Genomic DNA, 26,317 nt, shown 5'->3' on the forward strand with positions numbered 1-26,317 from the left:
ACTGTGCAAATGTTTTACTGTACTTTTAAGTGCCTGAGAATTGGTGTCTCAAAAATGGAAAGAAAACCTTCGTGTTTTTCACTTTGCGTTGTATATGTGATAATGCTTAGTCTGGACAAATGCTTTTAGCTTGCTTTTCTAATTTTTTTCGGTTTTTTTGTTTATCTGATCAGCCAGTGTAATTTCTCTGTTACTGGTCTTTCCTGGAGTTCCCTTCGTTCAAAACTTGCTGGCAGTTAGGCAGAAGTTTCAGAGATCCAAGATGTCTAATTGGAACTGAGCAGAATAGAGACATCTGAAGTCTGTTTATACCAGCACTGTTAAACATCTCTAAAGAGAGCATCCCATGTGCTCTCTGGAATAAATTCAATTAATTCCCACATGGGTGTTTCAGATGTTGTAGGAGGATGTGCTACCCCCTTCCCAACTCTCCAAGCACAGCACCAAAAGGGAAGTGGGCAAGTAATGCAGGAGGATGAGTGTGAGTGATGCAGGAGGGAATGAGTTGGCAGCTCTCTTGGAGGAGAGTGAAGGGGAACAGATCTGTTGGAAACCAGCCATTGTTAATTTTGCTGCTTTTGATAAAACTCCCTTTATACAGCAGCAGTAAAGGAGATAAGCAGCTAAAATAAAGCACAAAAACTTCTTAATACTCTAACTCACAGACTTGTAGAGGGCTGTGTATAGTCTTTGACAGTATTAGTCATTTTTAAACTGAGAGTGGTGGAGTTTTAATGATACCTGTGTTTCATGATGAAAATTGCTTATGCAATATGCTAGTATTGAGAGGGTAAACTAAAAATGAAAAACAAAACAAAAAAAAACCAACCAGAAAACCCAAAACTACCAAGACAAACCAGTCAGAAGTACCTAAAAATCTCAGAAGATGAACGCTTATGTTCTTCAGTTTTTTTGTTATATTTTTCTTCTATTATTTTCTCCTGTTTAATTTGTCTGCCTAGACTCATGATGATGGTACAAATGCCGAAGCAAAGAGTATGCAATGAAAGTAGTTGAACTTAGGAGGTGCTTAACATAAAGACAGTCTGCATTTTGTGCTGTATGATGATGTCATAATGTGGAAGTGAAAAGAAGTTTGTTAAAATAAACAAACAAACAAAACCCCCAACGCAAACAGCTTTACTTTGTATTACCAATTCAATAAAAGGAAAATACAGTGGGATAGTTCTCCTTAACAATTTTATGCTACCTTCAGATAGAGTAGTTGAAGTGGAGGTAAATCCTGTTATGTTGCTATTACTTTGTGGTCTGTATTCTTCTTCTCTGACTGTTTGGATAATTAAGTATATGAATTTATTTTCAATAATTTACATGATAAACTGATTATTGACATTTAGTCAAGCAGTATTCACAATTTAGTAGGGAATTACTTGATATTAAAATTTGAGAAATATACAAATTAGTCTTTTCTTGTGATTTAAAAGAGTAAAACCTGATATCTGTTCCCTTTGTCTGGGCTTTAGTCCTGATTTACTAGTCAGTCAGAAAGGATATAATTTGTCTTTAAAACCTTTGTTTACATGAAACAGTGGAGAGGAATCACCCAGAAAATACGTCCCTTTGTTCGAGCAGTGGCACAATACGTTGTAAAGTAAGTGAAGGAGGTTTAATTCTTCAGCTGCTGCAGTAATAAGAGTGAAATGGAGTAAGCTGGATCCTTACTTTTGGTGGTAGAAACAATTCAGCATTCTGGGGGTATGTGGAAAAGGTTACCCTGTCTGTTTGGATTTTGACAAGTGGCATTTTCTCAGCACTGAATTGCTGCAGAGTTAACATTCATTCACTTACAAAGCAAAACAAAGAAATGCAAGGCAACTTTAAAGCTTTTTGCTGAAAATACGTGTTTATTTAAATACCTTATTCAGTCACCCATTGTAAATGTAGTTGGCGTGTGTCACTATTTCTGAAAAACTTCTAATCCAGCTCTTCTCTAAAGCTCCCACTTCTGCTATTGCCAGTAAAATTCCAGTGGCAAGAAAAGAAAGTACTATTTTTGCTTGTGTCAAGTCAGTAAATGAAGATCTGGGAGTTGCATTGGTGAGCTGTTAGTGGCATTTTTTCTTAGAAAATTTATGTAGAATATGAAAGTAGGCAGAACTCTGCAGCCTAAGGGAAACTGGGAAATGTGGAAATGAGATTTCAGCTTTGTTCCAGTTGGAACTGGTAGTCTAGACTGCTGTGAAGCCATGAGAATTTTGCTTTAGGAAATGGGAGACCAAGTGCAAAAACTTTCTTTGTCGAATACATATGAATTGGTACAGCTGGAAGTAGGTCAGTTGAAAACCTAATAAGTTGGTAAAAAAAAAAAAAAATTTCTTCAAATTGTGAGTAAAAATTAAGGTGTGAGGGGTATGTTTCTAAACCTCAGCTGGGAAAATGGGGGTAGTGGCCTGTCGTGTTTTCCAAAGTTACGCTCTTTCAGTCCTGGCTTTGTTCCACTTTAAAGGTTAAAACACCTTCGGTCAGATTACAGAGTAAAAAGGATGTTGTTCTATTTAGTTTCATTTTGACATCTTTGCCTGCTGTTCTTAGTTTAGGTTCTTGAGCGAATTGGGGCATTCTGGTTTGAGTTGGATTTGTTACGCAGATGAAAGCAAACTCATCCTAGAGCTGCAGCTCTGTGAGCTATCTGTTTCTGATGCTAAAATTGGTTTCTGATTATCTATCTGTGAGGATGGAGTTCTCCACTGCATTTTATCTGGCAATGAAGCTGGTTTGAGAGACATCTTCAGGGACTCTTAGGGGCTGTGCCTCCTGAGAAATACCGTGGAGCTGTGCCCTAATTGACACTGAAGACTCTTCAGAGTCATTCTGACTTCAATCTGTACGTGGGCTGTGATGAGTTTAAGCTTCTGTACACTATCTGATTTAACACCTGTCAACACTTTGGTTAAAAGCCTAGTATCGTGCAGCAGCCCCATAAAATTAACTTTGAAACTAGCCTCAAAATTTTAGAAATTAAGAAAATATTAATTGCCAGCATTTTGAGAAGGTTTGTTGGGAGTTTTCCCACTGCTTTTAATCATCTTTGTCAATTGAAAACAAAACTATGGGTAAAAATAATTTCATTGGGAAGGTGAAAATGTGGAGGGAGGGCTAAATAAAGACAGGTTAGTTCTGCAGTCAGCTTAGTAGTGTGAGCTGACCTGTGTAGTGAGTGTTTTAACTGAGTTAAAGTCATATTGATTTATCTTAAATCAAAAAATGCAAGTCCTCATTACAGAGTGCCAGAGCTGTGTTCTGGGAGCTTCTGTACCTGACTAGTCTGAGTGCTCTTAAGCTGCTGCTGAAGGAAATGTTACTCACCCACGCTGCTGCTGCCCTTGCTGTTCAGGAAGAATAGCAACTCACAGTCTTTTGCTTTATTTGAGTCAGCAGCTCTCTTAAAGTCATAGAAATAAATCAAGTTTGTAAGGAGTAAGAGGAGAAAAGTGGAAAAACAGAAGTGCATAGTGACTGTAGGCAAAGAGATGGAGAGTGGTATAGCTGGTAAGGATGGACATACTCTTGCTTGCTTGTGGGCCATCCTTTTCTGCACCAGCCCAGGTGTGTCTGTGGCCTGCAAGATACTGGACTGCAGAACTGATCTTACTTAAAACCACTTTATCCCAGTTAGTTTTAATTTGTATCAATATGACCTGCTACCCCCTCCCTGCATTGGCAGAAGCTGTGTAACAGTCTTGGGGTAGCAAGACTGTTTGTTGTAGTGACAACTTAATTTGGAATACTGTGTACATTGGGTTTGACCTTCCTAAGTCAACTTAAAGATTCATTAAACTTGCATCCTAAGATCAGACTGAAAGCAGCCCCACCTGCCCCTGTGCATTTTTACAGCCATAGTGAGCTGCTTCAAGAAGCAGATCTGTCTGAAAAGTAGCTTGGCCAGGACAAGAGATTCCCATTCCCCCCACCACCCCAGTAGTGTCATCCTAAAAAATTCTACAGGCATCCCTCACCTCTTTGATTTGGTCAGACAGCATCTGTACGTAAAATGAAGTCTGTCCCTTGTTTCAGAGAGTTGCAAATGTAAGAGCAGTGTATGAAGCAGTACCTTTCCATGTCTGACAAAGTACTAAGACACAGAGGAGAGTGTTCTCTGTTTAGAAATTATTTCAATCAGTGCTGTGTTGGTAGGCAAGTGTGTGGATTGTGCTGGTAATCTTGAAGTAATGTGAATGTTGTCAAATCAACAGTTAATGTTCTGATGTTTTAGCTGACTGGCTGCTGTAATAGAGGATGCTATTCATCCTAATATGGGATGGCTTTCAAAATAAATTGATGCTATACTGGACTTCAGAATTGCTGTGGTAGTCCAATGAGAGGCATTTACATACACTTCTCCTGTCTCTAGAAATGCTTGGTTTCCTCTTTTTTCCCCTATTTCTTTCTGTGGTACAAACGTGAAAGACAGTATTTGAGGTTTCAGTGATTTTCAGGCCTCTATAAGCCTGATGGCTTCCAGTTCTGTATGAGTATTATGATTAGGAGATGTGTTCTACGATGTTACAACTGGTCTTTTCCTGTTCTGCAGTCCAAACTACTGAGTCTTGTGCTGTGACTTGAACTGGAGTAGGCGGTATGGGCCAGTGCTTGCAGACAGATTTGTCTTCATGCCAGCTTTCATGGTCCCTCCTCCTGCCCCCCCTTAATACCTGCTGTAGTTGATTATTCTTTAAACAAAGACAGTAACTTACAGGATGTAGATCTGTGTGTAGGGGGAAATATGTGTGTGCATATGCACACATACACAGAATTAATCTTATTTCCAGATAATCACACGTTCAAAAAAATTTGTACTACCCAGCAGATAGCTGAATAGTGCATGATAGCCATAAATAGCTTTCTCCCTGCCCCAAGCATGAATGGATAAAATGTAAGTAGTAGAATCTCTTTGTGTCATCCCAAGCCAGCATTATTAACACTCCACAGAGCTCAGAGCAGGAACAGACTGTGAGTTTACTGGTGCAGGTGAAGCTCTTCCAGAATTACTCATACAAAGTAAAAACCCTTCTGTAAGTGTTACTCATTTAACTGGTATTTCATAGAATCATTAAGGTTGGAAAAGATGTTTAAGATCACTGAATCCAACTGTAACTCAGCTACCCCGACCACTAAATCGTGTCCATGCACTTCTTGAATATCCCCAGGGACAGTGACTCCACCAACTCCCTGGGCAGCCTGTTCCAATGCCTAACCACTCTTTAAGGCGTTTTTCCTAAGATCCAACCTAAATCTCCTGTGGTACAGCATAAGGCCATTTCCTCTTGTCCTATCACTAGTTGCTTGGGAGAAGCCAGCCTCACACCAACCTCCTTTCAGGCAGCTGTGGAGAGCAATGATGTCTCTCCTCAGCCTCCTCTTCTCCACATTAAACAACCCCAGTTCTCTTAGCTGTTCCTCATATGACATGCCTTCCAAATACCTCACCAGCCTCATTGCTCTTTTCTGGACTCCCTCTAGGACCTCGGTGTCTTTTTTTATACTGTAATACCCAGAATCAAACACTTACACTTCAGGGTCTGAAAGCTGTGCAGAATAGACAAAGGACTCCTTGACAGGCTAAAAATCCAGCTGCTGTGGAAAAATGTTTGAACATACTTTTATTTATTCTTTGCAGAGACTGTGTTGTCAAGGAGCTTATGCTTCTGTGATGGCATATGCATTGAAATTCTGCAGGTGCCAAATTTCAGCCAACCTTAAAACGGAATTTCACCTGTTAATCCAGTAGTGATTGGTTTGTATGTGGAAACTTCTGTGGAAATGGCTGTATAGGGACATTGCCAGAAGCTGTTGCATGAAGTTGTATGGATCATTTTGATGATACAAATTCTCAGTTGGAAATAATTAGATTTCATCTCATATTATTGAGTGGGTTTGTGGCTTGCTGGTTTTAGTTATTTCATTTTGTGTTATTATTAAAGTAAACCTTTATTTGTAATTTTCAATTCAGAAAGCTTCAAAGTAATGCTGAAGAAATGAATGTGTGGATATGCTTTGCATATATTCACCAGTCAGTAGTATATTTAGAGTCCCGGGGTTCTGTCTTTTTGTTTGTAAATAAATTTTGGAGCCCTTAAGTGAGTCTTGATTCAAAATCTTCTAATTACTTAGGCAGCAACTTCTTGTTAACTTCCCATGAAATTCATAGCCCTTTTCTTTAAGGTATGACATGGCTTCAGCTTAATGCCTGAGTTTTAGGCACTAAAGATTGACAGGTTGTGTTTCCTGATTATAAGTCTTAGCCAACAATATTTTTAGGATGTTTAATTAACTCCTGCAGCTATTGAAGTCTGTGGCTGACCTCCACAGTCTGTAGACCAAACTGCACTTCAGAATTTTTCCTTTCTTGCTATGAAGATGTATTGTGGAATGTTTTGATTTTTAATCTAAATCTCTCCTGGTGCAACTTGAGGCCATATTCTCTCTTCCTTTCTATCACTTGTTACTAGGGAGAAGAGACCAACACCCACCTGTCTCCAGCCTCTTTTCAGTGAGTTAGAGTAAACTGGGAGGTCTCCCCTTACCCTCCTGTTTTCCAGTCTAAACAACTCCAGTTCCCTGAGGTGTTCCTCACCAGACCTCTTCTCCAGACCTGCCACCAGCTTTGTTGCCCTTCTCTTGGCATGCTCTAGCACCTGTGTCCTTGTAGTGAAGGCCTCAAAACTGAATCTAGTATGCAAGGTGTGGCCACAGCAGTACTGAGTACAGGGGGACAATCACTTCCTTGCTCTTCCTGGCCATACTGTTCCTGATCCAGATGTTGGCCCTCTTGGCCACTTCAGCACACTGTTGGTTCATACTCCGCCAGCTGTCATTGTTGAGTTCTTCCTTGCATAATTATATGACTTTATTTTTCCCCCCCTTTCCGGAAAATCCTGTGAATATATGATTCTATTCTATTTTTTCCCTTAAAATTTTTGTACTAACTGGAGAGCTTCAAAAGAAAGCAGAATAGAATGTAGAGGTGAAAATGCAAAAACATGCACAGCACAGGTGATGTAGAAGATGATTTTGGGGGGCTGGAACCTTTTCTGTGAGGACTGCTTGAAGGAGATGGGGTTGTTAAGGCTGGAGAAGGCTCTGGGGAGACCTAATAGCAGCCTTCCAGTACCTGAAGGGGGCATACAGGAAGGCTGGAGAGGGACTGTTTACTACGGCCTGTGGTGCTAGGACAAGGAGCAGTGATTTGAAATCAGAGAAGAACAGATTTAGATTGGATGTTCGGAACAAGTTCTGCACTGTGAGGGTGGCAGAACACTGGAAAAGGTTGCCCAGGGAGGTAGTTGGGGCCCCAACCGTGGAGATATTCAAGGTCAAGCTTGACAAGGCTCTGAGCAACCTGACCTAGTTGCAGATGTCGCTGCTCGCTGCAGGGCAGTTGGACTAGAATACCTTTGGAGCTCACTTCCAACCCAAACCATTCTATGATTCTCTGTAAGTAGGCTTACCACGAATGGTCTGTGGAATTGAAAAGCGGGTAGCTGATGGCTGTAGTGAGAATGGGAATATGATGAAACCTACATCTCAAGTCTGTGTCTAGCAAAGAAAGTGAACTGCAGTGCTCTTTACAATCTTTGGGATGTTGATGATCTTTACATATTTCACTAAGGAAGTTTTGTTAGAAGAAGACTCCTTATTGGAGCTTCTAAAAAATTTGCCACATTTTGTAAACATTCTCAAGCCAATTAAACACAAAAAAGCCTTGCATGAACACTTTCTATCTGATATATTGCCTGCTTCTTATCTTCACAAACTCAGTAGCTATAAAACTGTGTGATTACATACAAGGAATGTTGAGGGACAGGTACAGCTGTTACAGGCATATTCTAGCTATCCACAAAGCAAGAATTTGATAGATCTGATAGGGAAAGTAGTTGCAGAACTTTGGTGGAAGAAATCAAGAGTTACTTAAACATCTCAAAATATTGGAGAAGAATTCCCAGGCAAGACTTTATTAACCCAAAATTAAAATAACTGCAGGAAATCAACAAAGCCACCACAACTTTAGGAGCTGATGTTACCCTCTAAAATAGCATTGCTCATCCAGAAAGCTGTAGTAGAGCTCTGTAAAAGCAGTCACATGGCTTGCTTGCTTTAATTAAAAATGCCTTGGAGTTGTTCAGCCTGGGAAAGAGATGGCTCCAGGGAGACCTAGGAGCCTTTCAGTATTTGAAAGGGGCTGCAGGAGAGTTGGAGAGGAACTTTTGGCAAAGGCATGGAGTGACAGGATGAGGGATAATGGCTTCAAATTGGAAGAAGCTCTATTGAGATTAGGTATTAAGGAAAAATTCTTCCCCATGAGGGTAGTGAGGCACTGGAAAAGGTTGCCCAGAGAGGCTGTGGAGGGTCCAAGCAAGACTGGAAATGTTCAAAGCCAAGTTGGATGGGGCCTTAAGCAAGCTGGTCTACCAGAGGTGTCCCTGCCAATGTCAGTGGGGGTGGAACTAGATGATCTTGAAGGTACCTTCCAACCCAAACCATTCTATGATTCTAATTATGGTAATACTACAAGTCAAATTTATTGAAAACTTTCCATATTATCCTTTGCTACCTACATTATAATAAAATACACAGGCTTGTCATATTCATTTTCCAGGCTTATTTCTCGGAAATTGAATATCCTACATGTAATAATTATGTCTTTAGCATCATCCTGTTGTTGAGCACTGTGGATTTGACAGCAATATTGGTGCTTTTTATCTTTAGCCTTCCCCCCCATTGTAAAGAAGTATTTTAAAGCTGAAAATATACTTAAAAAAACCCTTGTTATTCCTTTAACATGTATCAGAAATCAGTCTTTATTGCTAGGAATACTTGTCATTATTCATTCTAAAATAATTTAAACATACTGATTGAACTCTACTACAATACTTCCAATACACTCATTATAAATAATTTTAAAAATATACAGTAGATGATCTTTAAAGTCCCTTCCAGCCCAAACCATTATGTGATTATATGGTAATTTTCTTCCTCTTTACTAAATTACTTCTAGTCAGAAAATCAAATATCTTTCAGGTTCCAATTTTTCTTTCACCAATCTTATCCCATGCTTTAAGAATTTCTAGAAATTTTGTTTTTAGTGGGGCTGCTTAAAAATAAAATGAATCCACCAGCCACATACAGAGTGAGCAAACTTCTGTGTTTTGCCTTCAGTCCATTTTGGAGCGCTCTAGTTTTTGAGCTTGCTAAGCTGACAGAAGACTTTTTTTGTGTGTGATAGCAGACTTTTCTGTTAAAGTAGTGCTTCACTGGAGAATGCTCATTTGTCTGACTAGAAATTCTTTGCAGAAGGGTATCAGGTTTGATAGATGCAGTATCTGGTACACCAGTTTGCTACTGTGAGATGAACATGAATGTCCATCTTAGCTAGTACCTTCTGGGGAGCAGATTCTGGTTTGATGTGCCCTTGCTTAGAGGTTTTCTGTTGGTGCTAGTTGGTGGTTTTGATTGTGAAATACTAAAACTTTTTGCAGTTTTACAGTTGTTATTTCAGACGGGAATGGAAAGACCTATCTTCTGCACTCTGGATAATCAATACTAATATGCCGGTCCTGAGTTAAAGACCCAGTTGATGTCAGGGCGCTTAAGACAGTGCAGTTTTATCACTAGATATGAGTTCATGCTATGATTTCACATAATTCATTTCCTAATGTTCAATCCTAAGGCTCAGTGGAATCTAGCTCCAAAAGAAGCCAGGAAATTAATGCCATGGCTGAGGAGTGTTTTCTTTTTCACCTTGGTACCTTCTTGTGCCACTGAGAATGATGTTATTATGTATAATTGCTAGTCATTGAACAAGTTCTATTAAAGAAATTATAATTTCTTTTTTCTCTTACTCTTGCAGATTGGATCTTTAGCTGTGATTGCACAGCTACAAATATTTTGCATAATTTTCTGCTTCAGTAGCTATAGCAAATTTTCAGCTTAGCACAACTCACAAGAAACAGAAAAATTGTACTTTCTCAGGAAAAAAAAACAACTTTTTCTGGTCTCATTTATTGCTTATGTTGCAACACAAACAGGAGAGAGAGCATGATGTGCTTTATGCACCCCTTGCTTCTGGATGACTGAGTCGGGAATGCTGTGTGGTATACCAGGGGACACAACCTGCACAATGGTGTGGATATAGTCTTTAAAACATCATTCTTGTTGGAAACATGGCCTTCTGGTTGTGTCTGAATGCGAGATGTTTATACGTGATTTTGTTGTGGGAACTGAGCTTAAATGTTCACTTCAAAATGAATGTGTACAGTTCACAGCAGAAATGAAAATGCCATTGTTGTTCCCTGTCTAGCACCACCTTCTCTTTGGAAGAGGAAATGAACTATCACACGAGAGTGAGCTGGTTGTAAAGAATCCCCTCTCTCACATCTGGAGGCTATTATTAAAGTACTTGAGAAACTTCATATGGAAATAGAAAGCTCTTCACTGTGGGGAATAGGCTTTTAAGAATTTTTTTGTTTTGTTTTGCCCCAGTCATATATAACACTTGCTAGTTTACCTAGGGGGAAAGGACTATTTAATGAAATGCTTCTAACTGATGCTATCTTGAATTATCATTAGAATGTTTAAAGAATAGGCTCTTTTTAGTCCCTCTGCAAATACTCTTTTGTTATGTATCTATGTACGTGGAAGCAGAGTTTCTGAGAACTCCGAAGGCTTGGAGTGTTCTAATTTATGAACCTTCTTTAGAGTACTTCAACAATTGTTAGACTTTGGCAGGAAAATTGGAAAGAATCCCATTGCAAATTTTTCCCCTAATAGACTAGATACTGTTGTAGGCTGAACTGCTTAAAAATAAAAATTTGTGCTGTGAAACCACATTCAAAACCATGGATGTATGAGAGAGATGGTGGGAAGCATGAGTATGGAGAGACAATTTGCTGATAAATATGTGCACACTTGCTATTATTTGAGAAGAAATACACATGCACTGTTAGAATGTGATTTGATCCACATTGTGTCATGGAAAAATCACATGAAACAAGTTAAATCCAGGACAACAAAATGTTTAAAGCATTTCAATATAGTAAGGCCAAAGTTAACAGTATTTTAGAGTCCTAGAATGGTTTGGGCTGGAGGGGACCTTTAATACCATTTAGTTCCAACCCCTCTCCCAGGGACACCTTTTACCAGACTAGCTTGCTCCAAGTCCCCATCCAGCCTGGCTTTGAACACTTCCAGCCTTGGAGCCTCCACAGCTGGATGGGAGCACACTGCGATTGGTTAGGAACTGGCTGGAGGGCCGAGCCCAGAGAGTGGTGGTGAATGGTGCCACATCCAGCTGGCAGCCAGTCACCAGTGGTGTGCCCCAAGGATCAGGGCTGGGCCCCATGCTCTTTAACATCTTTATTGATGATCTGGATGAGGGCATTGAGTCCATCATCAGTAAATTTGCTGACGACACCAAGCCAGGGGCAGGAGTTTATCTGCTGGAGGGTAGAGAGGCTCTGCAGAGGGACCTCAATAGGCTGGACAGATGGGCAGAGTCCAACGGCATGAGATTTAACACATCCAAGTGCTGGGTTCTGCACATTGGCCACAACAACCCCATGCAGTGCTACAGGCTGGGGTCAGAGTGGCTGGAGAGCAGTCAGGCAGAGAGGGACCTGGGGGTGCTGGTCGACGGTAGACTGAACATGAGCCTGCAGTGTGCCCAGGCAGCTAAGAGGGCCAATGGCATCCTGGCCTGCATCAGGAACAGTGTGGCCAGCAAGAGCAGGGAGGTCATTCTGCCCCTGTACACTGCACTGGTTAGGCTGCACCTCGAGTACTGTGTCCAGTTCTGGGCCCCTCAGTTTAGGAAGGATGTTGACTTGCTGGAACGAGTCCAGAGAAGGGCAGCAAAGTTGGTGAGGGGTTTGGAACACAAGCCCTACAAGGAGAGGCTGAGGGAGCTGGGGTTGCTTAGCCTGGAGAAGAGGAGACTCAGGGGTGACCTTATTACTCTCTACAACTACCTGAAGGGAGGTTGTAGACAGACGGATGTTGGTCTCTTCTCCCAGGCAGCCAGTACCAGGACAAGAGGACATAGTCTCAGGCTGCGCCAGGGGAGGTTCAGGCTAGATGTTAGGAAAAAGTTCTATACAGAAAGAGTGATTGCACATTGGAATGGGCTGCCTGGGGAGGTGGTGGAGTCGCCATCACTGGAGGTTTTCAGGAGGAGACTTGATGGGGTGCTTGGTGCCATGGGTTAGTTGTTTGGGTGGTGTTGGATTGGTTGATGGGTTGGACGCGATGATCTTGAAGGTCTCTTCCAACCTGGTTTATTCTATGTATTCTCTGGGCACCTTGCCACCCCCATGAGGAAGAATTTCTTCATGTCTCATCTCAATCAAGCTTCTTCCAGTTTGAAGCCATTACCCCACATCCTGTCACTACATGCCTGTGTCTAAAGTTGCCCTCCAGCTCTCCTGAGGCCCCCTTCAAATACTGGAAAGGCTGCTAGGTCTGCCCAGAGCCTTTTCTTCTGCAGGGTGAGAAACCCAAACTCACCTCAGCCTGTCTTCACAGGAAACATGCTCCAGCCCTGTGATCATCTTCATGGCCCTCTGTTGGACCCATTCCAACGATTCCATGTCCTTGTGTTTAATACTTAAGAGCTGGACACAGTACTGCAGGTGCAGCGATCTTACCAGAGCAGAGGAGAGGGGGAGAATCCCCTCCCTTGACCTGCTGGTCACACATTTCTTAATGTTTTTTTACATTAAAGTTACTTTAAAGGGTATTGGGTTGCATGGCCAGATATTGTCATGCATCAAAAGTTGACTGTAAACCAAAAATAGATTTAAGGAATTAATTTTTGTTGGTGACAAACCATACAGTGACCTAGTACTCTGCACACTTGGAAACCTTTTAGGTGTTTGAAAAACAGGAAATATGATTAGGAAAGTTTATTTAGTTAATCACAGCCAGGGAGGATTTCATAGAATGAATGGTTGATCACTTACTATGCCAGTTTAGAGGTAAAGTTAGTTTTGGGGGGAAACTACTAGGATTTGGATATAGCTGCCCATTCCTGGTTTCATCTGCTTGTTATTATTAAGGTTAAGAATTTGTGTCACTATTAGGTTGATTGTTGCAAATTTGGGTACCAGAAGGCCCTTCCAACCCAAACCATTCAGTGTTTCTTCCTTTTCTGGTCTTGGCCATTGAATTCTATCTACCTTCCCTTCCACTGACTCTGGAACGTATCAGATCCGACAGTGATCTCTCACTATGCCTGTCAAAAAACTAGCTGGGATTTTTTTTCTGAGGTTTTCAGCCAGGTCATCAGTAAGTTAAAATGACTCATGGAGTTACTCAACAGGTGTTGGGTGCAGTGTAACACATGTGGTGGCTCTGCATGGCCAGAAGCAGGGCAGGGTGAGTAATGGGAAGGGGAGAAGAAGGTGGTGGCAGCAAGTGGTTAAACTGAATCTCCTTGTCACGCGGAACCAAACCCATAGCTACTGGGAGAGGGGTTTGAACTATGTGCTGCTGTGACTTTTGGCTGGCAAACAGGTCTGAATTTCTGTCTGTGCTACATCTTCCTTTTCTATTTTTTACCCTGTCAGTGTGTACAGAGCTGTAAGAAAGATAGTGCTGCAGCCAGACAGTTACAAGGGAAGTTCTGTTACATTCCAGGCCATTAAAGTTGTTTATAATCTACTTTCTCCTTAATGACACATTTTAATATCTTCAGAACAAACAAAAGCACAGCCTGTTTTAATGGAGAGAGGGGTTTTTATTTATTTTAACAGCTTAAAATAGTTCCCATTTCATAAGACAGGAGAGATGAAAAAGATCTCCTATCATGACAGCAGTGGGTATTAATGAACTTTCTGCTTAAAGAGAAAAGAAGGTATCATTTTGCTTGGAGGAAAAAGCATCTCACTATTACAAATAATAGTGAAGGAACTGAGAGTGTATGAAAATGGTTTTGAATCCTGCAAGTCTTACTTCAATAAGAAATGATCAATGATACCATCTAAAATACTTTGTTCTAAGCAAAGTGGTGTATTTTGTCAAAGTTGTTGTGATAAGGAAGAACATGGACTATTTTCTTTACACATCATGAATCTGATTTTGTTTTTTTCCTCATGGGCTGGTTCTTGGCCAAAGACTACAAAATTTAGCAGAGGCAGCGATAACAGTAATGGAATTATCTTCCTCTGGGCAAGGGGGACACTGTTTGACTTCCTTTTGTGCTGTTGTAATCTTGACAAGCATGTTTGGGTTTTTCATTTGTTTGGGTTTCTCTTTTATTTTTTGGTTTGTTTTGGGGGGCTTTTTTGCAGCCTTTCCTTGCAGCAATCCATACAAGTTCCTGTAGTCAACATGTCAGTGTTACGTGACTGATTTTTGCAGGGCAAAATATTCTGCTACCATTTAAATCACATATTCTGATTTGTGCTCTGAAAGACATCTTTGGATTGAGGCAACTTTAGGTATGGACTAGATATTAGGAAGAAATTCTTTACAGTGAGGGTGGTGAGACACTGGAACAGGTTGCCCAGAAAGGTTGTGGATTCCCCCTTCCTGAAAGTGTTCAAGGCCAGGTTGGATGGGGCCTTGAGTAACCTGATCTAGTTGAAGATGTCCCTGCCCATGGCAGAGGGTTTGGAAGTGGATGATCCTTAAGACTCCTTCCAACCTGAACCATTCTATGAACAATTTTTTCTCATTTTATTTAACTCTCTACACACCCTCTCTCCCCCCCCATTTGTTGCATTTGTTGTACTATTCTTGATTTAGATCAGAAATGGAATTCTGCTTTGTGTTCATTATTACAACCTCTCTCCCAAATTGTTAACAGTACTCTTTTGTTAACAGTCCTCTTTTGATTATGATGCTGTATGTGTATGATCTGTTTATTTTGTGGTTAGTTACAAACATGTGTATTGAGAAAGTTAAATCATTCATTAACTTTGCAGACTCTCTTTATTACAAGTAGTAGTTAGGCTTTCTGCTTTTTCAGATGTCAAATTAATTTAACATCTGGGCTCCTGGAAAACCGTCTCAATTACTCAATGCAAGTAAAATGCTGCAAGATAGTGGTAAATTGCAAGTCTGTGACTTCTTTGCTTGTGATCTGGCAATCAGCCAAACCTCCAGAGAAAAGCCCAGTGTAGGTTAGTCCCCAGGAAAAGGATAGCCAGTTAAACTGTTTGCTTACTCAGAGGGGTATTGCTACACACTGCCAATCCTGCATGAGCTTTGTCTCTTATGATCTATCTGCTGTCACATCTAGAATCCCTGATCCCTGGCTTCACTTGGTGAGCAGGGTATAAAGAAGGAAGCAAATGGGCTTTGCCTCAAAGAGTGCACAGTATGATTTGTCTAATCTCTTGTTCAGCTTAGGTGTTTGGGTTTTTTTTCTGAATTATTCAGACTCAGTTAAGTGTCTTGTCAGAGAGTATAGACTAAAGATGCAATTTGTAATGGAAATGGGGTGATGAAATGTCATTTTCAGGGGCTGCTCACAGTACCAGGAAGGGAGTGCTGCATTTTGTTTTACTGACAACAGCAAAACTTCACAGAAAGACATCGGCTGCTTTCCAGTTCATTGTTTCTCTGATTCACATACACCCCTTGCTTAATTTGTGCATTTACTTCTGTCTAGCTACAGCTCTGATAAATGTGGGCCCTGAAAAGGAATTGTTTGCCCTAAAGAAACCCTGCAAGAGGACACTGCTCCGGAGCGTATGTTTCCGCAGTCAGAAAACAGCCCCAGTTCTTAAGCTGGAGATGCAGCTGGCCCATTTCTACCCACTTGTACGTGCAGCCTTTTTCCTGTGCATAAATGGCACTCCTGTCTTGAAGGCATATTAAAAGAGAGTCCTTTGGCTGTTATTTGGGTAGATAAAGCAAACCACAGTCTCTGAAACATCTCCTTACAAGAAGACTGCTTTGGTAACCACCTCCTGTATATTTTTCTCATTTTATATGCCTTTTTTTAATATTAGTAAGGGTAGTCAGACCCAAGTGATGTGTTTCAAATCAACACTTAGTATTTTTAGCATTTCATGAGTTGTGTTGCTGTTTTTTCCTTTCCTTGACTGGAAGTACTACTTCTGTCATATCCTGCAGTTGCATTTTCATTGTTCTCATGCACATAGCCTGTTGTTGGCTCATAAGCTCTTTACAATTGCTTAATAAATGTCCATCTTTCTCCTCCCCCCATTGTTTCCAGCTGATAAGCTCTTAATAGCATAAGTTCTTGATTTTAAGCACTAAGCATATGACCATTTACCAATGATTAATTTTTGGTATTTGTGTTCTCATATAATATCTTGGCCTCTGCTGCCAGTCCCTGTTGTCATTATGCTTCATTCCTACATCTTGTGCCGCATTTGTTTATAGAAATAGCAGATAGGTAATTACACCACCATTTTCCACCCCTAAATCCATAGGTCCAAAAGGTCCTTTCAGTTTAACACTTCAGGAAGGGGCTAAAGAGAGTGTTGGGTGAAGCTTCATCTCTTCCAGTGTCCTCAATTTCCATGTGACTCAGTGTGGTGCTGTTTTTGACACTCAGACAAATTCCCTGTCATGTTCTTCCCTGTCTAGAGAGTTGATAATCTTATCAAGGGAAGTTTATCAGGTTAGCAAAGTGGTTCCCTTTTAAGCATTACACTGTTATTCTTAACTTCTGTGTTTAACATTTCCACTAGGTTTGAATTACAAAATTCTGTTGCTGTCAGGCTGTTGGATGTGTTGACAGGATCACCTTTCTTGATTATTAGGTTAACTTTTGTTTGTTTGGCTGTTAGTTTGTGTGGGCCTTTCTGTTGATGGTTTGTTTGGGGTTTTTTATTTGGGTTTTGGGAGCTTTTGTTTTGGGGTGGGGTTTTTTGTTGTTGTTTTGTTGGTTTTGGTTTTCTTTCCCCCTAAGGAAAGCAAACAAAACCTTTGTTTGTGAAGTTTGTGATTTAGTTTGTCAGGTGTTTTAAGATTCCAAGATAACAATCTTCTACTCCTCCTGATTCGAATATTTTTATATTCTATTTTTGTTTTTAACCACACAGTAATTTCCATTTTTATGTGTGTGTTTGGTGGTTCTGGCTGATACATAGGACTGTATCTGAAGGAGACCAAGACTCCTAAATCTGTGCCATGTGGAGTATTATTTTCCAGATATGCATGTCTGCAGATTTTGCTGTGTTTCACAATTAAGTCTTAGTGAAAGAACATAATTTATTGTTAATAGCTAATGGCAAGGGTCACCCATCATCCGGCTTAAACCGAATGAGGGGGGGGAAAAAGGAAAAGTGCTCTGATGGCAGAGTTGAAAATTGCAGCATTTGGGTGTACTTTGATTTCAGCCTTCTTTCCCTGAGCTGTCTAACCTCTTGAAGAGCTGGGCTCACATCAGTTTGGGGAAGTTTTGCTTCCAAATTTATGTTGTATTTAATCTTAATACTGAAGTTAAGTTCTAATACTCTTCCCATAATAAAAAAAATATTTAAAATTCTCTCAATTGTTAAATTTCTGCTGAAAAACTTATCTTTCCCTAGCCTTTTTTTTTTTAAAGCCAGGGTTGTTAAATGTGACTTCTTTGGAATACCATGAATAAGTTGTTGAAAGAAAAGTCAACCAAATGGAACCTGCAAACACCTTGCACATGCTGTGACTAGCTTGAAGGTTTGTGTTTGTCCTGCTAGCAGTAGCAAGGCTTTATTAAATCTGCCTGCTTCATCCTCTCTGCAAGCACTGTTTTGAGTCCTTCTTCTGTGCACACTGATTACTCAGTCTTCTCTCTGTGTTTATATAGCTCTCCTCCCTGTAATACTTCAGCCATCAGTGTGTTTCAGCACTAGCTGAGCTTCCTGACCCAACAAACCATGCACCTATGTGGTCATTAAACACAAACCAAGATCTGAGCAGCGAAAGTTAGTTTTCCTGTCTGAGGCATAGTTCTTGCACAAGAGCTACATGCAGCTGAGTCAGTGAGGGCAAGCCGCCGTGCTGATTTACTGTCTTTGAACACAGGCTGCATGTAAACTGCATATGAGGTGTGGGCAGACCATGAGCAACGCTTTGGCCATCTCTGGTGTGTGTTTCAATGCAACTGTAAGGGTGAGGGTCTCAGAACAAGCTGCAGGTAGAGTTTATACTGCCTTGTTTTAGGCATCTAGGCACACTGAGCTGCTTTCATGGTCAGTACAGAGAATTCTAGGGCAAAACTGAGCTGACATCTGTAGATGTCATCATAGACATCTGTGCTTAAATTCAGTCATGGTCTGTGCCTCTCTCTCCACTGGGTGAAAGGGTAGCCTGGAGTTGCTAGCTTGTACAGTGCCTGTTTTCATACATCTCCTGAGAGCTTAAATTCTTCCATCTTCTGTGTATTCATAATGTGCTAAGAGTGACTTTGCAGTCTTAGTTTAACTGGTGTTCTTGCTAATTTGAGTGAAGTTGCTTGCATTTCTGTATCATCTCCAGTGTTACAGCCACAGCATTTCCTTTGCGTATTTTGTAGAGCCTGAGAGAGTAAAGTATTGGTCTGGTAATTAGAATTTCAGGGTACTATGGTAAAAATGACAATAATGAGAATGTCTAGAATGGGGTTTACATTTTTATTTTCGCAAGGCAACTAAAGTACCAATGTGTGATAACTTAATGGAGATGCACTAAATCAGAAGCAATGCAGAATTAATTTAATTGTTAATCTGACTAGCTGTGTTTTGTTTACAAGTGCTAGCAACTAGTGTTTAAATTGAATGCTTAATTGTTTGGAAAGAATGATGTTATATTAATGTGTGAAAATGATACTGTTCTCTCCTGCTTTTTGCAGAGAGGACAGTGTCAGTTTTCTGTGTTGGAAGCTCCAAAGTCTGTAGGGTTTTATACAAATGAGTGTTAATGCTTTAGCTAGGGTTGTTGGGACTGTACAGCAAGACTTAGTTTGACAATAATAGTTGTAATTTGAAAAAGTAGTGAGTTCCTGTCATGACTTGATCACTTTTTCCTGGAATAAAAAACACTGGCTTAGTATGATAATAAATAATACTGGAGTCTAAAATAACTGCTTCATTCTGCCAGAGAAATATTTATGTAATAATTGAATCAAAACTTTGGGAAATGGAAACTCCTTTTAGACCTAAAATAAAACACTTAATACAAAGAGGAACTGAGGTGAGATTTGGGTTGGTTTTTGTTTTTGTTTTGTTTTTGTTTGTTTGGTTGGTTTTGGGTTTTGTTTTTGTTTTGTGTTTTTGCTTGTTTCATTGGAGTGTTTTGGGGTTTTCTGTTTGTTTGGGCTTTTTTCAGTTAGAACAAGGGTAATTAGCATAGATCAGATGACACCTTGAATGTAATTTGCTTTAATGGAGTACCCATAATATGAATAACTTCAGTAGAGAAGGTTTTCTGAATGTGCAAATTCTTGGAGGGGAAAACCAATTGTACTAAAATCTGTCTGGGAGTACTGATTTGTGTTTCCTCTCTGCAGTTGCATGTTTTCTTCCCTCTGGTTCAATGAAATATTAACCACAGCCTTGAATTTTTTTTCCCCCCCTGGCTTTACTTGCTTTGTCATATACCCTCATTGTTGCACTTGCATATATCACTAGCTACATGAGTGTTTTCCACTTTGAGTTTCAAGGGAATTTCAAACCTTAAATTATTTAGACCTTTAGTCTTTTTGTATGTGTACAGTTTATTTCATGTGTTCGGTTTCATTAGTAGTTTCTTTTAAACATATACTTTCTAGCTGTTGCAATTAATACTTGTACTGCAGTGGTATGGCTAGAGGATGTTAACTATTAAAATCTTTCTGAGCTAGTTGTGAGCAATTCTTCATAGCCTGGAGAAGAGGAGGCTCATGGGAGGCCTTATTGCTGTCTACAGCTACCGGAAGGGAGGTTGTAGCTGGGTGGGAGTTGGTCTCTTCTCCCAGGCAACCAGCACCAGAACAAGAGGACACAGTCTCAAGCTGCACCACAGGAAGTTTAGGCTGGAGGTGAGGAGAAAGTTCTTCACAGAGAGAGTTGTTAGCCTTTGGAATGGGCTGTCCAGGGAGGTGGTAGAGTCACCGTCCCTGGAGGTGTTCAAGAGGCGATTGGACATGGATGTAGTCATAAGGTCTTGGGTGACAGGCTGGACTTGATGATCTTTGAGGTCTTTTCCAACCTTGTTGATTCTATGATTCATAAGATACTATCAATGTGTATTAAGTATTGCCCAACTTCTGCATACTGCATCTCTTCTCTGAAAAAGCCCATAATTTTTAACAGGAAATGCAATGGAGATATAGGAAATGTACAAAGAATGGTAACCATGGCTACAATACCCTTTAAGAAAGATTTTTGGGAAGGGCTGGATCAGCGTGCTTAACTTCGCATATTAATTTTGATTCTGTATCCCAAATAATACCAATTCCAGGTGATTAGAATTGGCTGTCACACCTTAACACAGAAAATTAACTTGCAGGGTGTTGTAATTTTGTTTCTTTGTATTATGGAAGTATTAGTGAATTCCAGTCCTAGCCCAAGACTTTACCATTAAACATGGTACAAACATGGGGGAAAGAATCATAGAATAGCTTTGAGTTGGAGGAGACCTTAAAGATCATCTGGTTCCAACCCAGCAGGGACACCTCCCACTAGACCATGAAGGGAAGTTAGTTTCTGTCACAGAAGAAACAAGACAACAGATGGCTGCAGAGGGAGAGGCAGGAGTGCCCTAGGAAGTCATGGATCAACAGTGAGCGGTTCCACCACAACTAACTGATTTCATCAGAGTATCCTTTGCTTCTGAAGACTTAATTTGCTCTCCTGGCTGTTGCTTGATAAGTAATTTTTCAGTTGTGCTAGAGGGCAAGTACTATAGTACCTGTAAATACTGAAATTTTGAGGAAATGCTTGGCTTTGTAGCAAGTGTGAAGAGTCAAGCTTATAGTGTATTTAATATCTGGACTTTTTTTCCCTCCCCTTCTACTGTTTTAACAATTAATCTCATATGTAGATTAACAGACATTTGGAAATAATTCTGTTGTGTAATACCTTAATAAGTGCCAGTAGTTGCTTGGCTCTAGGGACAACTCCCAGGCTGTGGGAGTTTAAATAGAGTTAATTGCTTATATTCAAGAAATTATTTTGTTGAGTTATGATGACAGTGCTCAACAAATGTATGAATTATTCTTCAATGCAAGTCTTTATTTCTCTTTTCCCAAATCTTACTTGTGTCCTGTTACTAGCAAAAACTTACATCATGCTTTTAACCACAGCATGGCCCTATGTAGTTTGCTTACATATTACTTTCATTATTTGCATAATACAATATATTTGTGTTCCCCTGGTATGCGGGATCCTAGATAAAGACCGAGGTAGTATCTTGTTCATTTTGTGTGAATGCTGTAAACAGAGCACCACACACCCTAGACCTGATTATAAAACAAAAGATAACACACAAATACAAGCAGATCTGAGACTATAAAGAAAGAATGGAGGAGACCTAGATGTGTATATTAAATAGCTGTTGCAGCTTTCCAGTGGCCCAATTACTGCCCAAGTGTTGTTTTGTAATAGAAAAGAAATATCAAGCAGTGTTTTGTAGGGAAATAAAATGAAGTTTTATGGATATCTGCTGGCAGTTCCTTCTGAATGCAAAAGCAAAATAGGAAAAGCCCGAAGGTTGGTGTGTTTTCAAACAGTCAAGGCAATGCCAAAGACTAATTTTAATCCCAGAATACCCTAATATTGTGTTACCCAGTGGGATGGTTTCCAGTGTTTTCACAGCAGCTTGCTGCCTTACCTTGTCTGGTTTTGAAATATCAGAGAAGGGATATGTGCAAGATTTATGTATGTTGTCATATGAATACAAGAACCCAAAGACAGATCTGAGCCTAGGAGGGTGTTCTGGTTATGATTACCCACAGGAGAGAAAGGGGAAAGAGAAGAAGATGACTTCTATAGGTTAACTATAAAATTAGTGAAACAACTGGAAGGAACTTCAGTGGAACAAGTTTATATGGTACAGATGCAGCTTATCATGAGTCTGCAGGGTGGGATCTACAGATCTTTTAGTCCTTTCAACCCTGTTCGTAAAGCCTTCAGTAGTAGTTACCTGAATCTCATGCTGCAAGTTCCTTATTGCTTGTCCTGCCCCTGGCTGAGAGTATGTGGTTTTATAGGTTTAGCATCACTGTTGGGTTAGGTGTAGGTATTCTGTTTTCTTTGGGTTTTGTTTTTTAAACCTTCCTCATTTGAAAGAATCTGGTAGGTCTTGAAAACTCTTTATGTTGTTTTGGTTTTTTATTTCTGGTATCTGGGAAGCACCTGTGATGTGTGACACTGCAGCAGACACACCTGTAGTAGGAAGATGGTTTTATCCTTTAACCTGATGCTTCAAATACAGCTTTTTATAGCAACAAGCCATTGCAGGTGGAATTTGGATTTTTATGAGCTGTAGCTCTAATGTTTCCTTTTTATTCTGTTTGTGAGGTTTGCTTTTTTCCTATTTCGTGATTTTTTTGGTTTTGCTGTAAGTTACTCCACAAAGGAATGTATTTGTGCGTTTATAGAAATTGAAGAAGAGTTCTAAGTGACATACTGAAAGAAAGGTGGCTGCCAAATGCTTTATTTTAAATTATAAGATCCAGTGGATCTTGTAACAAACCCTATTTACAAACCCTATTTCAGAAGTTAAACCTGCAGCTTTTTATTTCTTCAAACCAAAATTTCAATTTAGGTTTTGTCAAGTCATTAGGTAGCTGTTTTGAGTAACTGAGTCATACAATGAGTAAACAATTTTGGTGACATTTCACAGGAATTAGTTCTTAGCTACACCAGAAGAAACAAAGATACCATATAGTTGATGTTTGGTTTGTTTTTTTTTTTTTAAAGATAAGGGTGTAGATGCAGTTTTGAGTATACAGAAAGAATAGATCTGCAGCTTTGGACAGACTTTGCATGAGAGGCTAAATTTTTACCTGGTGTCTAGTTTGTTTAAACCACAGAAAAAGTGTGTATGTGAAGTAGCTTCTGAGCTCAGTGCCTGGATATGGACAGAACATTAGACTAGCTTCTTAGGCTCCTCTAAAGCCTTGGCATACCTCTTAAAACAGCTGCATTGTACTGTGACCTATACTGTAGACCAGATGGCTTGCAGCATCTTGTACTGTCTATACTGAGGCAAGTCCTTGCTTGGGAGTGTTCTGGGATGACTTTGATGAAGAGATGCTGCACGCTCTGACCTCCTGGGCAGTACAGCAGATTCTGTACTTCACCTCAGGTGGCAAAAATAAGCAGAGCTGCAAAAGCATTTTTCAGTCTCATAATTTAAAATAGCAACTTCAGTGTCAGATGAACACTTTGCTTTTACTGATGTTTGTCATAACAAAAAAAGTTGTAGTACTGTGGTTATGCAGGGAAACACATGGATAGAAAGTGTTGCTTAGCAGTTAGGAATAAAATGAGAAAGCATTCAAATGTGGGGTTTGTTTTGTAATTTTTTTTCTCTGTGTTTTTCAGATGGTGGTAAAAACTTTCATGGATATGGACCAGGACTCGGAGGACGAGAAGCAGCAGTATCTCCCATTGGCCTTGCACCTTGCATCTGAATTCTTCCTCAGGAATCCCAATAAAGATGTACGCCTCCTTGTAGCATGTTGCTTGGCTGATATCTTTCGTATCTACGCTCCTGAAGCTCCATATACGTCCCATGACAAACTTAAGGTAAAAATACTTAGGAATCACAGAATTGTTTAGTTGGGAAAGGCCTCTAAGATCATGGAGTCCAACCATTGACCTAACACCACCATGCCCGTTAAACCACGTCCCACAGTGCCATGTCCACATGTTTCTTGAATGAAATCAAGAAATTAATCAAATTCCCTCTAGGGATGGGGAGTACACCATCTACTTGAGCATCCTGCTCCAATGCCTGACCAATCTTTCCATGAAGAAATTTTTCCTAATATGTAACCTAAACCTCCCTCTGGCACAATTTCAGGCCATTTCTTTTCATCCTATCATCTGATACTAGAGAGGAGAGACTAACCCCCATCTCACTACCACCTCCTTTCAAGTAGTTATAGAGAGCAATGAGGTCTCTTCTCCAGACTAAACAAGCTCCTCCTGCTTCTTCTTCAGAATAGAATAGAATTAACCAGTTTGGGAAAGACCTTTGAGATCAAGTCCAGCCTATCACCCAACACCATCTAATCAACTAAACCATGGCACCAGGTGCCTCATCCAGTCTCCTCCTAAACACCTCCAGTGACAGTGACTCCACCACCTCCCTGGGCAGCCCATTCCAATGGCCAGTCCCCCTTTCTGTGAAGAACTTCTTCCTAACATCCAGCCTAAACCTCCCCTGGAGCAGCTTGAGACTCTGTCCTCTTGTACTTCATACTGAGGGAAAAAAACAAACACCCCCACCCTCAAAAAGAACCAAATCCATCTGAAATTTTGTTTCCTTGCATGTATACTGATGTTCAGATTATTAAAGAGACGTTGCTTTAGTCTTGTGAATCAGTGTGGTACTCTGAGGATCAGAGATGTGTAAAGGAGTACTAGCTACCCAACCTCTGTGTTGGTGATGGCTTTCTGTCAGTTCCTGAAAGGACCACCTAGTGTTCTGTGGTTTATAAATTTGTGTATATGTCACTACTAAAAGGTGGTATTTTTTTAATCTCTGCTGAAGCAAGCTTGGAAATGTTTTATCATTTTTTGACAGGACATATTCTTGTTTATTACAAGACAATTAAAAGGCTTGGAGGACACAAAGAGCCCTCAATTTAACAGATACTTTTACTTGTTAGAGGTAAGACGATAATTATAAATTTCCGTAGATGGTATTAGCCCTATAAGCCTAAGAGATGTCATCAGTCTTTCTCCAGACATGCCAGTATGCCTGGGAAATTGTGTTTATTCTGTAAATCACATCAGACTTACTGAAGTTCAATGAATTGCTTCTTTTAGTAGCTATAATTCCTTTTGCATTTAGTAAGTCCATGCAGCCTGTGGCTGAGGACTTAAAACAGTTGGTATTTATTAACATTTAGTGTTTGTCTTTACAATTCTATGCTTCGGTTTTGTGTCATCCTTAAGGTGCAACTGAATTCAAGCAAAAATGCAAATCATTTAATATTGATGTTGGGAGAAGGAATGCAAGATGTTGATTTAAAATTGGGAAAAACCTACTCTTGACAAGATGTTTGGGGGGTGGTGTTCATTGTCCCCTTAGAAACAGTATCTTGTTTGTAAACCTTCTATTGATATTTAAAATGGTATTGTTTCATAGCGTGAAGAAAAAAAGTATAGAAATGTGGATTTATTCTATTAACGTCTTCTGTCAGACTGCTTTTCTGCAAAAGAAATCAGATTAGTCTATATTTAGTTACTTTTCTGGATGTGCATTTCAAATCCCCTTTATGTTAAGAACTCTTTACATGCAAAGCAAATACGCAGTCTCCTTCTCCAAAAGGTTTACAATGTATTGCATAATATTTTTCCTGAAAGAGAACGGGGGAAAAAGTAACTAACATGATTACATTTATGTGACTTTATATGAAGTTGCAATATCCCGAATGTCCTATTTTTCTTTCAGAATTTAGCTTGGGTTAAATCTTACAACATCTGCTTTGAGTTGGAAGATTGCAATGAAATTTTTATTCAGCTTTTTAGGACTCTTTTTTCAGTTATCAAGTAAGTCAAATCGCTTCAGTTATATCAAACTGTCAAAAGGCCATCAGGTTTTGGGGGTGGACTGAATCTTTGTGTTGTCTACAAATAAATATGTCTGAAGAGAGCAAGTCTTTATTCCTTCAAATGAGGAGATACAGGGAAAGAAAGGGAGTGCAAATTACTAACAATATGGAGGAACTGTGTCTAAAGGTAGACATGTTTTAATGTTTCCTGTCCATGTTACAACAGTGTACTTAATTCTGACTCATTTATCTCCTTTGTATCTCCATGGGTGCTACTTTCTTTTTTTAAAAGTTTGTTTCACTTAAAGCAAAACTAAGATGTTCAAAGTTTTTGAAGCTTCCTGTAACACGGGAAAGACACAAAACACTTTCAAGGTTTGAGATGTGGAGAATGGGAGGGAGAGCAAGCTGGACAGTATTAGACATTATTTCTTAACAGTGCTCTTAATATTTGTTGTGGTCTGAAAATGTAGTATTGATAATATTCTTTATCATTATTGATAATACTCTTTATCATCTTAGTAATAGCCACAACCAGAAGGTACAAATGCATATGCTGGATTTGATGAGTTCTATCATCATGGAAGGCGATGGAGTAACTCAGGAGCTGCTGGACTCGATTTTGATTAACCTCATTCCTGCACACAAGGTCTGCAA

General features: G+C 39.9%; 1 protein-coding gene across 1 annotated transcript in view; it reads left to right on the forward strand.

The window, feature by feature from the left end:
• Nucleotides 1-26,317, forward strand: part of PDS5A (PDS5 cohesin associated factor A) — an 84,782-nt gene that overhangs the window by 9,515 nt on the left and 48,950 nt on the right. Inside the window, exons 3-6 of the mRNA XM_054163914.1 lie at nucleotides 23,481-23,684; nucleotides 24,688-24,774; nucleotides 25,561-25,658; nucleotides 26,183-26,309. Of these exons, the coding sequence (XP_054019889.1) occupies nucleotides 23,481-23,684; nucleotides 24,688-24,774; nucleotides 25,561-25,658; nucleotides 26,183-26,309 (516 nt within the window). The remainder of the gene's footprint in view (nucleotides 1-23,480; nucleotides 23,685-24,687; nucleotides 24,775-25,560; nucleotides 25,659-26,182; nucleotides 26,310-26,317) is intronic.

Source organism: Dryobates pubescens, chromosome 1 (assembly GCF_014839835.1).
Source record: "Dryobates pubescens isolate bDryPub1 chromosome 1, bDryPub1.pri, whole genome shotgun sequence".
Classification (NCBI taxonomy): domain Eukaryota; kingdom Metazoa; phylum Chordata; class Aves; order Piciformes; family Picidae; genus Dryobates; species Dryobates pubescens.